A 15,121-nucleotide genomic window follows, 5' to 3' on the forward strand; every position below is an offset into this window, starting at 1 on the left:
ACCCCGGTATGTGTTTTATATACAAACGCATTTTCAACAATACCCAAATATATATTTTTTTCCCTAGGATATTGAATTAATTTGAACAATACAATTACTTAAACTGTTTCTTTTTAAAATACAGAAACATACCTACTTGGCCCGTTGCCACTACGTTGATAAATTTGGGATGCTGATTTACAGTGAGGCACAGTATATCATCATTATGTTCCTGATAAAAACTCTGAGTCCCTATAAAAAAAATGTTTTTTGAGAAAACCTTAAGACATAACAGCCAAATGCACTTATATAGAACAATAAAAAATTGCTCTGTTTAACTTAATACATATTTTTTGAGAACTGAATGTGCACATGTCATCATGAGGATGGAAAAATAACCCAAATCTTTAAAGGGATAGAGTCCTGAAAGTTAACTTGAGGTTAAAGACATCAAGCACCACAAGACAGTGAAGGGGCCTGCTCTGGGAATTCATAGCAGAAAAGATTCTTCTTATCATGGGCATATGGCACTCTTGGACTGACACGATGGATTTTGTTAAAGTGAAGGTGGGTGGGGAAGGGCAATCTAGGTAGAGAAATACTTTAAGCAAAGGTACAAAGACAGGAAAGTACTAAGTATGCATATATATGGTTCATTTGGCTGAAATGTAGGGTCAAGGATAAATGTGAGAGATATGGTTGGAAAGGCAAATTGGACTAGAATGATAGAGGACTTTGAATACCAACCTATTAAATTTCATATTTATTATGTAGTCAGTGGGGAGGTACTGAAGAATTCTGATCAAAGAAGGTATGTGATTTACCTAATAGGACTTACAGCGAAGAGACCTTAGACCTGTGACCATGCAAGACGTACTAAAGGTGGGTTTGCCTAAGTACAGTGGCGAGGTGGGAAATGAGGTCAGGAGGATAGGGCGTAGGTTGGGTCCAGATTACAGAGGACCCAGGGTGATTACAGGGTGATCTAGTCCACCCACACGACATCATCCAAAAGTGAAGCAACACAAAACAATTTAACGATGACATTTACCAGATCTAATACTTTAAAACTTCTCTTCAAAGTGAAATGTGCTTCATACTTCCCAGGGCTGACAGTTTAGTGAGAACAACAAACAAGCAAGTATATGTGCTATTGGCTAAGTTCAAAGATCAGCTAATAGGGCAAAACTCCCTAGACTGTGAACACAGCAATGTATCCCAAACTAGAGAGGACAAATAATGAGAAGTGGAGAGGTACCCAGTCTCCCTTCTGCCCTCTCTCTCTATACCCCTTCAGTAGAAAAATGATTAAGGACAAATCATAAAATTAAAGAAAATTACAAGGATAAACATGAAAGTGTATTTACACATTCCTTTCTAGATCATCTTTTCTTACTCTTCTCTATTTTCTTTGGTGAAGCCTCAATTAAAGAGGATTATCTAAGTATTTTTTATTTTTATTTTATTTTATTTTTTTTAATTTTTTTTTTAACGTTTATTTATTTTTGAGACAGAGCATGAACCGGGGAGGGTCAGAGAGAGGGAGACACAGAATCCGAAACAGGCTCCAGGCTCCGAGCTGTCAGCACAGAGCCCGACGCGGGGCTCGAACTCACGGACCGTGAGATCGTGACCTGAGCCGAAGTCGGCCGCTCAACCGACTGAGCCACCCAGGCGCCCCAATCTAAGTATTTTTTAAATGGCCAAAATTATTAAATCGAAAATCACCACTGATTTCTGTGTGATCTTGGTGAATCCTTTTCTTTAGGAAACCAAAATAGGACAATCATATTAATGATTAATACTGAGGAGACACGGGGGATTAGGACTCACATAAGCCTTTCTTTGCCTGTTTGGAATGAACCATCAGAGGAAAAAGCCAGAAATGTTTGGGCCAAAAAGTCTCTAATTTTACTTCCAACTTTCCGACTTTATGAGGTTTATAATTACATATAAGAAAATTCAAAATTAAATAATGAATGTCACTAGGAGGATTATGATGTCATTCATCATTAGATGATGCTATGAGAATTTATTTGCTTTGCAGCAATCCAATCAGTTAAATTAACATCAAGAAGCATTTTCTCACCTTGAATCAAACAAAAGTATCAACACAGCAGAGACAGAGGGAAGCAGCTTTCTCACTATCTTCCTTGGCCTTCTGAGGCCTCAGTAAGAACACTGCCCCTTCACCCTACTCTCCAGCAACCACTCACCCAACATGCTACTTTTAATCACTACCTATCAGAGACAACCACCAACCCATCCATTTCATGTTAAGGTTATGGGGAAATAAAGTTAGAAATGGTTTCATTATAAAACATGGTTTCAACATACAGTAAGCCTTCACTTCTAATAGAGACCTAGGATCACTTTGCATTATGAAATCTTTTTCTGCTATATCATACTCTCTTAAGACTGTAAATTTGGTTACTTGAAATATTACTAGAAAATTCAATAGTATGAAGAACATTCTGGACTCATGTAATTTATTCGTAGTTTTAACAAAAATTTTAAGATTATAAGTAACAAAATTCTAAATAAAAAGTGGGACATGGAGAATTGGGGTCTCCTACCGGTAGCAACGTTGTGCAGAATTCCAATGGATGCAGTGTGATAAATTATATCATCACCATCATTTAAATAATGAACGTTATTCCTACAGTCTCTTCCTCGATAGCCAAAAACAAGTTCCAACACAAGGTCCTATAACAATAAAACCATTATATAATTCCTTATGTCTAAATGTTCACCATTATTTTTGTATGCAGCACTGGTATCTTCAGTCAAAGTGGAGGATGCATTTTGATGCTTTACAATCTTTGAATACAAAATTTAGACCTGCTTTGGGCAGCTGAAACACTCCATACTTTTCTACATATATAAAAAGGAAAAGGGAATCACAAAGTCATCTGATTTGAAAAATTTTAGTTGTTAGGAGTTCATGTGTTAAACACTGAGATACTTATGTCCAAAAGAATATTTCGATTTGTGTTGTTAGTAAAAATATGTAATCTGCACATATAACTCAGGATACATTATGTCCAAGTGACGTACTTTTGAGGAGCCAAATAGTACATCAGACACTGGCACAGAAAACTAAGTACATCATCTATGATAACTCATGCTAAAGTTCTAGCACATGATTCTGCCACTGAAAATGTCCGTTTTTTTGACTTTGTGAGGCTTCCCAAGGGGGAGGAGTACAACAATCAATGTCCCGCAGATTTACGCCTCATTTTTGACCTGATTCAGCACAGTTTGCTTGTGGCTACTGATATTGGAATTAATTAAACGTCTGGGAGAGCTTTCCTTCTTGCTCAATTATTGTGGAAAGTTTCTTTGTTTGGAAGTAGAGCCTTCAAAGAACCCTTCAGTGAACCCAGTGAATGTATCACATGAAGGACAAACTTTGACTTCTAAATTCAAAACACTAAGCTTAAGACACTGCGAAGGCACCTGTGATTCTATAAGCCATAGGTCATTCACATATATTTACATTTAGAAGTTTTTTGAGAGACAGTTCAATTCAGAATATTATTCACGGAAGACCAAAAAAAAAGACAGATAAAAAATAAAAAGAAATGAAGGATATCAATCCAAAACTCAGACTTGACAGTTAACAATTAGTTTTTACAACCAAACAAAAAAGATTACTCAGAGGCACCTGGCTGGCTTGGTCAATAGAACATATGACTCAATCTGAGGGACTGAACCCCACGTTGGGTGTAGAGATTACTTAAAAATGAAATCTTAAAAAAAGATTATTCAATATATTTATTTTCTTACAAACTAATGACAACACTTGGCTGTCTTACAAGAAGGAAATAGAATGAATTCTGAATACATTTTAAAGCACAAGGTAACACAGGGGAGTGGGTTCTCCTTACCTCTATGGGTCTCTTTTTCTTGCCAACATTGTTTGTCTGGAGTTTTTCTGGCCTTGGTGGGGCTCTGCTCACGGGGGGCCTGAAATGGGAAAGTGGGAATGAGGAAAGGCATCCATCACTGTGCACCTTCACTGAGCCTCCCTCACCCGCCCTCCAAAGAGAGATATCTGACACGCCTTCACAAAAACGAACCCCATCTGTGTTCCTCACTATACTGTGGCCTCTTTACATTTTCTAAGGCAGGAAGGTGGAAAGAAGATATGAGAGCTTTTATTCATTTTATTTTAACTTCTTTGATGTATGTTTCATAATGTAAATAATATATTAACACAAGAACAGACTATAAATATACAAATATTAGTTTAATGGCTCAAAAACTTCTTGTTGGAATGCATTATAACAAAGTCTGAGTCACTGCTCTAAAGTTTCTATCACAGTACTGTGCACATGGCAGGTATCTGATACATTCTTCTTGAATTTTGAAAACATTTCTGTGAACTTTCTATACTGTTGGCAACATAAATCATGTCCGAATTCAAATTTGTACTCATTACTTACTCTCCTCCAGGCCCTTTACCTTTCCTTCCTCCTCAAGTCTACAGTAAGGTTAATGGCATCACCATCAGTTAGTCAAGCAAACATTTTATAGTTACATAGCACTACAAACCATACAACACTCTGTAAAAGATAATTACTATTACTATGGCCTTCAACTCTTTCTCTTCTCCATTCTATTTACTAAACATCAACTTCACTTTTGGAGGAGCTCTCATATCTAGCCCCTTCCTCTCTGTTTCTACTACTAGTTTAGGATCTTTTTATAATATCCCATTAGGTGTACAGAGTTCCCATTGTGAATTTAAATGTGGAGGCTCTTAAAATGCCTAGGTATAAACTTAACCCAACAGGTAAAGTACTTGCATTCTGAAAACCCATAAAACACTGATGAAAGAAACTGAAGATGACACAAACAAATGGAAAGATATTCCATACTCATGGATAAAAGCATTAATATTGTTTAAGTGTCCATACTACCCAAAGCAATCTACAGATTCAATGCAATTCCTATCAAAATACCAACAGCATTTTTCACAAAACTGGAACCAATAATACTAAAATTTGTATGGAACCACAAAAGACTGCAAATAGCCAAAGAAATCTTGAGAAAGAAAAAAAAAAATCCAGATTTCAAGCTATGTTACAAAGCTATAGTAATCAAAACAGTATGGTACTGGCACAAAAACAGACACACAGATCAATGGAACAGGACAAAGAACCCAGAAATAAACCAATGGTTATATGGTTAATTAATCTATGACAAAGGATGCAAAAATATACAATGGGGAAAAGACAGTTTTTCAGTAAATGGTCCTGGGAAAACCAGACAGTTAGATGTAAAAGAACTGGATCAATTTTTAACTAATTTCCCTGACATCAGCTATAACAACATTTTTCTAGATGGTCCCCTAAGGCATGGGAAACAAAAGCAAAAATAAACTGGGGACTACACCAAAATAAAAAGCTTTTGCACAGCAAAAGGAACCATCAACAAAACAAAAAGGCAACTTACTGAATGGGAGAAGACATCTGCAAATGATATATCCGATAGAGGGTTAATATCTAAAATATATAAAGAGCTTCTATAACTCAATACAAAAAGAAAAAACCTGATTAAAAAATAGGCACAGGCCCTGAATAGATATTTCTCCAAAGAAGACAGATGACCGACAGATACATAAAAAGATGTTCAACATCACTAATCACCAGGGAAATGCAAATCAAAACCCCAATATCACATTACACTTGTTAGAACAGCTAACGCAAAAAAGACAAGAAATAACAAGCGTTGGCAAGGATATGTAGAAAAAAGAACCTTCATGCATTGTTGGTGGGAAATGTAAATTGATACAGCCACTGTGGAAAACAGTATGGAGGTTCCTCAAAAAATTAAAAATAGAAATACCATACGATCCAACAATTCCACTCTTGGATATTTATCCCCCCTCCAAAATGAATACATTAATTCAAAAAGATATATGCACTCCTAGGTTTACTGCAGCATTATTTATAATGGCCAAGATACGGAAGCGACCTAAATGTCCATTGGTAGACAAATGGATAAGACAGGTGTGCGTGCATGCGCGCGCGCGCACACACACACACACACACACACACACACACACACACACCATGGACTATTACACAGCCATTAAAAAGGATGAGATATTGTTTGTGACAATGTGGATGGACATAGAGGGTATTATGCTAAGTGAAATAAATCAGACAAAGACAAATGCCATATGATTTCCCTCATATGTGGAATATTAAAAAAATAAACCCAAATGAATCAGCAAACAAAAGGCATAATGAGACTTATAAATACAGATAACACTGACGGTTTCCAGAGGGGAGATATGGGGATGGGCAAAATGGGTGAAGGGTAGGGGGAGATACAGCCTTCCCATTATGGAATGAGTAAGTCACAAGAATAAAAGGCGCAACATAAGGAATGCAGTGAATGATATTGTAATAACAATGTATGGGGACAGATGGTAGCTGTACTTGTAGTGAGCAGAGCATAATGTATAAACTTGCCCAATCACTATGTTGCACACCTGAAACTACAGTAACACTGTGTGCCAACTATACCCAAATAAAAAAACAAAAACAAAACTGGGGAGGCTCTTTTCCTAAATTTGTGTGTTTAATTTAAAAAACCCACCTCATTTGGTTTATTTTTATCCCAGATAACCATTAGTTAAATATTTAATAATCTGAACACTGGATACAAATCAATCATGCTATCAACTCCCCTGTCCAAATTTTAAGTTAGTATTCAATTTGTAACAACTAAATCAGATAATGATACAAACTGACTTTCCCGTAGGAAAAAAATCCAACATGTGTGATAAAGAGTATAAATTTAAAGGCTGACAACATATTTATATTTTCACAATTTCCAGGTTACACATCTATAAAAGTAAACGAAATGTTCTATTGTGAACACGCAATACAAAAGAAGTACATATGTTCATATGTAATGTAAAGTAGAATGCAGAAGTACAGAAACTGTGGCTGGTGACATAAAAATTGCATGCACAAAGAACTTTTCAAATTACCGCAGAAATTTTGGTTTTGAACCTTTTTCATGTACTTTTTTGGATGTCCATAAGTAATAAATAGAGTTCAACTTGAAGTATTTAACATTTGAAAAGCTTCTCTTAGGGACCTTTTTTTTTTTTTTTTTAATTTTTAAAAATTTTATTTATTTACTTTTTCTTAGGACCATTTTAAAGAATAATAGCAGGCTTGGCTTTTCTTCCAAGTCAGTTTTGTTGGTGAACTTCATTTGGTGTTACCATCTGACAGCTTTAATTGTAATCCAAACAACAAACAGGTAATTTTGATCTACATAAGCCTCTGTAACAATTAGGCATATCTTAATTTTTTCAAGTAATTTATATAATTACTGTTTAAATAAAGCTATACAACTTATGAAATTATACAAGTTAAACAAATAAAGTTTTGGTAAAGCAGTTATTTATGTAGCAGAAATCCGGTAATTAAGATGCTGCTCATTTCAGTGATACTTATTTCAAAGGGGAAAAGCGTGGAAAACTGTTAACACCAAGCAACACAGCTCATTAATGGTAAATATGAAAGATGATAAAAATACATAATTAGGTCTCGTAAAATATAGCAAAGAGAGGGGATTACCTGGAACCTCTTTTCAGCAGCAGATGAAAAAGGGAAAAGATTACAACACAAATTTGAATTTAAAACACTAGTAAAAATACTTCTGTACTAAATATTTTTACAAGTTTAATGCAGACCATACTGCATGTATTAAAGGCCTATTGTTATTTATTACTGAATATTAGAAAAGCTCCAGTTACTCCATGAATGGCAGGAAAATCAGAAGGAAGTAAAAACAGAAAAATGGGCATTGAACATGTTCTGTGTTGTAAATATTAAAGCTTACCATTCATATTTTTCTAAGTGTACTCTGAATTTCAAACAAAACACTGATGCTTATTTTTGTTCTTAAGAATGGGCACTAAAATGTTAACCAACTTAAAAGGCTGGTAGCACTGGGGATGCTATTAAGGAAATTGTCTAAGGAGGTGAAGTAGGTCCTCCTGACCCAAGGGGGTGTCCCAGTCAGCCAGTCCAAACCAGCGGGCAATGTGTTACTCAAGATCATGCTAGATTTAGGATTTTTCTAGTAAAGGAGATAACTTTAAAAAAATCCCTTTAATAATATGATCACCAAAACAGAACTGAAAGAGATCACAAAAGTCATCTCATCCATCCTCCTACTGAAACCAGGGAGTCTTCACATGTCTAGAACATCTCTTTGTAGCACCGATGACAAACGGTCATCTAAACTCTGCATGGAAACTGCTCATGAAAGGAAGGTCACTTCTCCCTTCCATTAACACCCAAGACAACAACTGTATCTCCACTTAGCTTTGTTTTGAAACAAGTAACTTCCACTGTAAACTGTCAGCGTCCCTTTAAAATGCAGAGATCAGTCCTGAATAAGTTACTTCAGATCTGAGGCTAGATCTGAATGTTTTATTTCTGCTAAGATAGTGTGGGGCTTTGTAGAAGTTACATCACACTCTAGACTTCTATCTTTGCCCTCACTTTTTTTTTTTAATTAGAGAGAGCATGAGCAGGGGAGAGAGAGCCTGAGTTGGGGAGAAGGGCAGAGGAGGGGGGAGAGAGGGGAGAGGAGGGGGGAGAGAGGGGGGAGAGGAGGGGAGAGAGAAGGAAGGGGGGGGGGAGAGGGAGGGAGGGAGGGAGGCTGACTCTTAAGTAGGCTCCATGGTTAGTGTGGAGCCTGATGCAGGGCTCGATCTTATGACCCTAGGACTGTGACCTGAGCCAAAATCAAGAGTCAGACATTCAATGGACTGAGCCACCCAGGTGCCCCCCACACATCACTCATTTAAAACAAATAATGAATTTTTGCTGCCTACCAAATAAGTTAAGGAGTGCCTAATACCTGAGTTTCTGCACAATCTGGTCTCAAATCTATTTTTTTTCATCCTTATCTCCCAGCATTTTCCTAATGGTACCTTTTTTTACTTCTAAAATAGACTGGCTTTTTCCACACGGTCCTGTTTCAGAAAGTGCCTGAAGACATTTTCATCTCACTAAAAGGGAGTTGTAAAAGTGTTCCAGAGAGTCCTTTTGTGCACATACCATTTTATTAAACATACAAATATCACCACTGCCCTATGTTAATATTTTTAAATGAATGTATAAATATACATTAAACAAAACTACCAGGTCTATAAATTGAATAGTTTGTCACTGATAAATATGTGTGGTTAACTATTTTTATGAGCTTCCGACCCTTACAGAGAAACAAACTATCTGCACTTTGTGAATAGTCATGTGTAAAACCAAATGACCATCAAGAAGAACCTCAGCAACACCCACATACTACACATACAAATGCAATTTTTCTGTAGGATTTATTTCACTTTATAATTTTCTTGACAAATGTAGTTCAATGTTTTATAGAGAAAAAAATCAATACCTGAAAATACTATAAAGATCAAAACAGAATAAAGAATAAATAATGGAATATAATATTTTATTTAATAAAACACTTACCTTACTATCCCCTGCCTTTGAAAGGAGCAAGAAGAAAAAAAGAAACACTGATGATGAATAATTGATGGAAACTGATGATTAAAAGGTAGCAGTTAAGTAAACAGAAGAAAGGAAACATCAATACAATTCTAAAGAAACACAAAAATGCCTAAATTTTATGCTACACTGTTCAGAACATTTTTATTAAAAAATATTGAAAATTTGACTGATGACTACTTTAAATACACAAGATTTGCTACAAAAAGAAAAACATAAAATTATTCAAGTCATTTAGGAAAAAAGGCCCTGTAAAAGTATGGACCAAGTAGAGTAGTTATCAACTGTCATCAGAAACATTTTCTTAAGTGGATATTTGACAAGTATTTGTTTTAACTGTTTATAGTTAAATGTTTTGTTTCTTATTTGATAACAATAATATATTTTATTTAAAATACAAAAACAATTATATAGACATTATCTCACAAATATATACAAAATTGGCAAAAGAAATGTCTTCCTTTTTTCTCCTTTGATTCTCTCATTTTATGAAAACGAAGGCTCATAACTAGGAGTCATTTCTGTCTTTGGCCTTGGCATTTTCAAAAGAATTCAGCAGAGTTGAAATTATAAAACAAACTGAGAACAAATGCAAAACAATTCAAAAATAATTTTGAAAAATTTAGCTGTAAAAAAAATAAGCTAACAGCAAAGATTATGAAGTGTCAAATAGTTTTTTTCATTTTTTAAAAAGTATATTTATTTTGAGAGACAGCGTGAACAGGGGAGGGACAGAGAGAGAGAGAGAGGGGACAGGGAGAGAAAGAATCCCAAGCAGGTTCCTCACTGTCAACGCAGAGCCTGATGCGGGGCTCGATCTAATTGTGAGATCATGACAGTCAAAATCAAGAGTCGGATGCTTGACCCACTGAGCCACCAGGCGCCCATCAAGCATTTTTCATGAGCAGTAAAATCCTTACATCTGTCAGAACTTGGGTCACTTTATTAATAAAGGAGGAATTTTAAGTGTTTTACCATGAACGATGGGCTACATCATTAAAATTAGGTCACATTTTCTAATATACCTAATTTATCTGATAAATGATAGTATTTTTATTAAAAATCAATATAATAAATAAAAAAGATTTATGGGAAGGTCTAGAGTTCCTTCCTCCTTATAGTACACTCTTTACTTTTCATTACCTGTAAAATATAATTTCAGAAATATTAAACACTGTACTGCACAAATCCTCACTAGGAACATCTACATTTGCATAATTCTATGTATTTCTCTAATTAATGGATTATATAGGTATTGTTAATTGCTTTGTGGATATTTAGTTTCAGGGAGTGTTTTAGTACTAACCAGGTATCTTCCTCAGGTGATTCTATATTTCATTCCCAGGGAGGGGTGGTGAAGACTTACTACCTAAATTCTTTATATACATTATTTTTCATTTTATAAAATACTCTAGGGGCGCCTGGGTGGCTCAGTCGGTTAAGCATCCAACTTCAGCTCAGGTCAGGATCTCACAGTCCAGTCTGTGAGTTTGAGCCCCGCATCAGGCTCTGTGCTGACAGCTCAGAGCCTAGAGCCTGCTTCAGATTCTGTCTCCCTCTCTTTCTGCCCCTCCCTTGCTCATGGTCTGTCTCTCTCTGTCTCAAAAGTAAATAAAAACGTTTAAAAAATTTTTTTAAATACTTTATAAGTTAGTGATTTAAAAAAAAAAATTTAATGTTTATTTATTTTTGAGAGAGAGCACGAGCGAGGGAGGTGCAGGGAGGGAGGGAGACACAGAATATGAAGCAGGTTCCAGGCTCCCAGCTGTCAGCACAGAGCTCCATCAGGGGCTCGAACACATGAACCATGAGATCATGACCTGAGCCGAAGTCGAATGCTCAACCAACTCAGTCACCCAGAAGCCCCAAACCTATCTCTAATTTAAAACTGTGCCTGTTTATATGTGATGACAAAATGGATACTCACCATGTTGTCCCCCTATCCATAAGGGACGCCAATGCAATTATCTGAGAATTCATCAGCAAATGGGCACCTGGAAAAGCTGCTGTGGAGGCATGACTGAACACCTCCCAAGAACTTCCACGGGAACGTCAGTTCAGAGATCTCTAGCTCCCCCCTCTCCATCAGTAACATGCCCCTCATCTTCCCATCCTTCTCCCTGAACATCAGCTGCAGTGCAAGCTCAAACCCTTCTGCCAATGCTTTCTGGTCATTTCTATCCAGCTGAGCCCCAGGGGCCTTCAGCACTACCCTCACTGACTAGACATTTACTCGAATTTTCTACAAATTCTGTCCAATGTGAGTGAACTCCCTTGTCATTTTAATTTCTCTCTCAAATATTCTTACCAACTTCTCATAACAGTCTTCCTCAACACAGTTTTCGACAGAAGACGTCACTGCTGTTCCCACCTCCTACTCCTCCTTGGTTCCTCACTGCAGCTTCTGGATAATTTTTCCTTTATCATTTCTTAAAAACTTCACTTTTGAAATCCATGTCATTCGTTGATCCATATACCTCTTCACAGTTCTCCATATTCCCTAATGATTATTATGTTCACAATCCCTCTCTTGACCTGTCCTCCAACTCAGAGACTTTATTAAAAAATTCTCTCTCCTCATAAAATTGCTGTGTGCACAGCCTTTATTTTTGGTTTGCTGCTTCCAGACTAAGACCAGTAATTCCCATTCTCTAATCGGACGCTACTTCCACTTGCCTTCTGGAAATTTTTTAATTTTTTTTTTAACACTAAAAATTTTTTTTAATGTTTATTTTTGAGACAGAGACAGACAGAGCACAAGCTGGGGAGGAGCAGAGAGAGAGGGAGACCCAGAATCCGAAGCAGGCTCCAGGCTCTGAGCTGTCAGCAGAGGCTGACGCGGGACTTGAGCTCATGAGCCGTGAGATCATGACCTGAGCCAAAGTCAGAAGTTGAACCATTTGAGCCACCCAGGTGCCCCTAAATTCAATTTTCAAAACCAATATATTTTTCTTCATCTAGTTTTAAATTTGACTGTTACCTCTCATCAACTGAGGGTTCCTTCTGTTGCAAATGAGGCTTGACTCCAAACATTGGGCGAATATTTGTTGATAAGGCTCTAATGGTGTAACTGATTTCATTCTCTCTTGTAACATCACTGTCATAACCTGCCATCAAAACATAAGAATTATTCTCTAAGTTACAACTGAGGAGCTCTATTATGATCTTATAAATTGGATTCAAGGATGTTCAACAGTATAAAATAAGTTAAATAAACTGTGCTATAGTCAAATTATGAAATAATATACAGCCAATAAAAATGATGTAGAATTTTTAATGATACGTAACAAATGTTTTTGAAATATTACTAAGAGATAATATTAGCCTACAAAACATAAATTCAATATAATATCATTTTTGTTAAAAAACAGAACGCCTCAACATGTTAACAAAAGTTATCTCTGAGTGGTCAAATTATGGATACTGTGGTTTTTTTTTTTTTGCAAAATGTATTTTCTAACTTTTCTATAATGAGCTGGTCTTATTTGTATATCAGGAAAAGATGAAAATCATTTGAAAATACTAAGTTCAATACTACAAAATTTACTTTAGTACTTACTTGAAGTAGCATTATCATACATTTGTAGATAAAGAATATATTTAAGCCATCAATACATGCCAGCATGTTATTTTTGAGTCATAAAATCAATTTTGGTGTTAAACAGATGACAAAGACTAAAACCACAATTATTCTAACATTATTATTACTTGTTTAACTGCTGTAGTTTAAATCCGTGGTGCTAAATTGTTTCTATGCTTTTGTTAAAATATTTAAAAATGACATACCCCCATCTTCTTCAGAATCTGTATCAGATTCTTCACTATCACAAGGTCTTTTTTCTCGATAGCCCTCCATTTCATTTGTCCAAACCATTAAAGACATATCTGCACCTCCTAAGGTAACCAACATGCTGTCATCGTAGGTCCAGCGAACATTTGTGACATGTGTACTATGGGCCACATACCTCTTAAACTTTCCAAATTTTCCCTAAAGATGAAAACAAAAATGTTATTACTTGAAAATGGTCAGTTATAATTTTGAATTTTTTCTTGATATATGATTGGAAGTTAATCATCACAAAGTCATCTTGTGAAAAAAAAAAAAAGAAAATACTGAAATTCACTAGAATAAAAAATGACAATTTCCAAACCTGTTGACAACAGGATAAAACTAGTAGTCCCACACACTGTTAGTACTACAGGCACAACTGTTTTGAAAATCAACTTGGTATTGTGCATTAAAAGCATAAGAATGTCCTGACCTTTGACTCAACAATCCCCCCACTTCTAGGGGTCTATGCTAAGAAAATTCTATGTGTGCAAAAAATTTTCACCACAGTACCCACAGCAGTGAAAAAATTTAAATACCTTAAATGTTCAATAAAGTAATAGCTAACTACGGTAGATGTCTATGGAAAAGTACATATCTGTTCAAAAAAATGGCTCTGCAGACATATAATTGCTGGAAATAGACACAATAACTGAAAAGGATATAAATGCTTATGTACAGCATGGCCATATTAACAAAAAGTAATTATCAACCCTTTTGGAATATACTCATGTAAATATCTTTCATCTCAATTCATTAGTGTTTTTGTTTATAAGCAGTACCCACAAAAATATATTTATTTTAAAAATCAAGAAAAACACAAGTAATAGACACTGACAACTTTTAAATCTAGACCACTAGCATAACGCTAACAAATTAAGTAAGTAAGTTTCAGATCAATGTATTATAAGCAAGTTTTAGATGGACATCTTTTCAAAGGTATTAAAATAATAAATGTCTTAAAATATAGTGATAGCTAAAACAGTGAATTCTTTGGAAAAGACTCCTAATAAATGCTAGCTCAAATAGAAGGGGAGATCTGTCACCGAAACACTGCAAGAAGATACTTTCTCTAAGATTTTGTGGTTCTTGTTATACAGAAGTGAAGCAGGAATCCATAGATGATTATCCTAGAACCTATTCTTAAGGCATCTATACCATCTAGAATGCTAGAAGTGAAGTTTCTGACCAATAAATGCCTTATTATATTAACATGAGCAGTTACTTAAGACCACCAATATCATAAGATTTCAGTGCCCTATTTCAAATTTATGTTTATGTTTAGGTTATACTATATAAGTGATCCTTGAACAACATGGGTTTGAAGTGCATAGAGCCACTTATATGCAAATACTTTTCAATAAACACAGTACAGTCCTATAAATGTTTTCTCTTCCTTATTATTTTTGTAATAACATTTTCTTTTCTCTAGCTTACTTTACTGTAAGAATATAGTATATAATACACATAACATACAAAAAATGTGTTAATTGACTTTATGCTATCAGTAAGGCCTCAAGTCAACAGTAGGTGATTAGTAAAGTTTTGGGGGAGTCAAAGGTTGTATGTGGACTTTTGACTGTATGGGGGTTGGCACCCCAACCCTCACGTTGTTCAAGGGCCAAATGTGCATCTGAATTAGTAACAATTAAGAATTAATGCATCTGGGCTTGATATATGAATTTTATTTTTATGCCAAGTGAAAGCCTAATGTTTTCCAGTAGTTTGAAAAGAGGAGAAAGCAATAAGAGAATTCAAT

The 15,121-nt window shown here is 35.5% G+C and overlaps 1 protein-coding gene across 6 annotated transcripts in view; it reads right to left on the reverse strand.

Moving 5' to 3' along the window:
* EML5 (EMAP like 5) overlaps nucleotides 1-15,121 on the reverse strand; it is a 185,316-nt gene that overhangs the window by 25,560 nt on the left and 144,635 nt on the right. For 4 of the 6 annotated variants that reach the window (XM_043556796.1, XM_043556798.1, XM_043556799.1 and 1 more), the window contains 7 exons: nucleotides 13,320-13,521; nucleotides 12,514-12,640; nucleotides 9,498-9,512; nucleotides 7,587-7,595; nucleotides 3,870-3,948; nucleotides 2,556-2,685; nucleotides 133-231 (listed from right to left, as the gene is read on the reverse strand). In XM_043556796.1, the coding sequence (XP_043412731.1) occupies nucleotides 133-231; nucleotides 2,556-2,685; nucleotides 3,870-3,948; nucleotides 7,587-7,595; nucleotides 9,498-9,512; nucleotides 12,514-12,640; nucleotides 13,320-13,521 (661 nt within the window). The remainder of the gene's footprint in view (nucleotides 1-132; nucleotides 232-2,555; nucleotides 2,686-3,869; nucleotides 3,949-7,586; nucleotides 7,596-9,497; nucleotides 9,513-12,513; nucleotides 12,641-13,319; nucleotides 13,522-15,121) is intronic. The other 2 variants (XM_043556801.1, XM_043556797.1) reach the window with 2 other exon arrangements.

Source organism: Prionailurus bengalensis, chromosome B3 (genome assembly GCF_016509475.1).
Source record: "Prionailurus bengalensis isolate Pbe53 chromosome B3, Fcat_Pben_1.1_paternal_pri, whole genome shotgun sequence".
Lineage (NCBI taxonomy): Eukaryota > Metazoa > Chordata > Mammalia > Carnivora > Felidae > Prionailurus > Prionailurus bengalensis.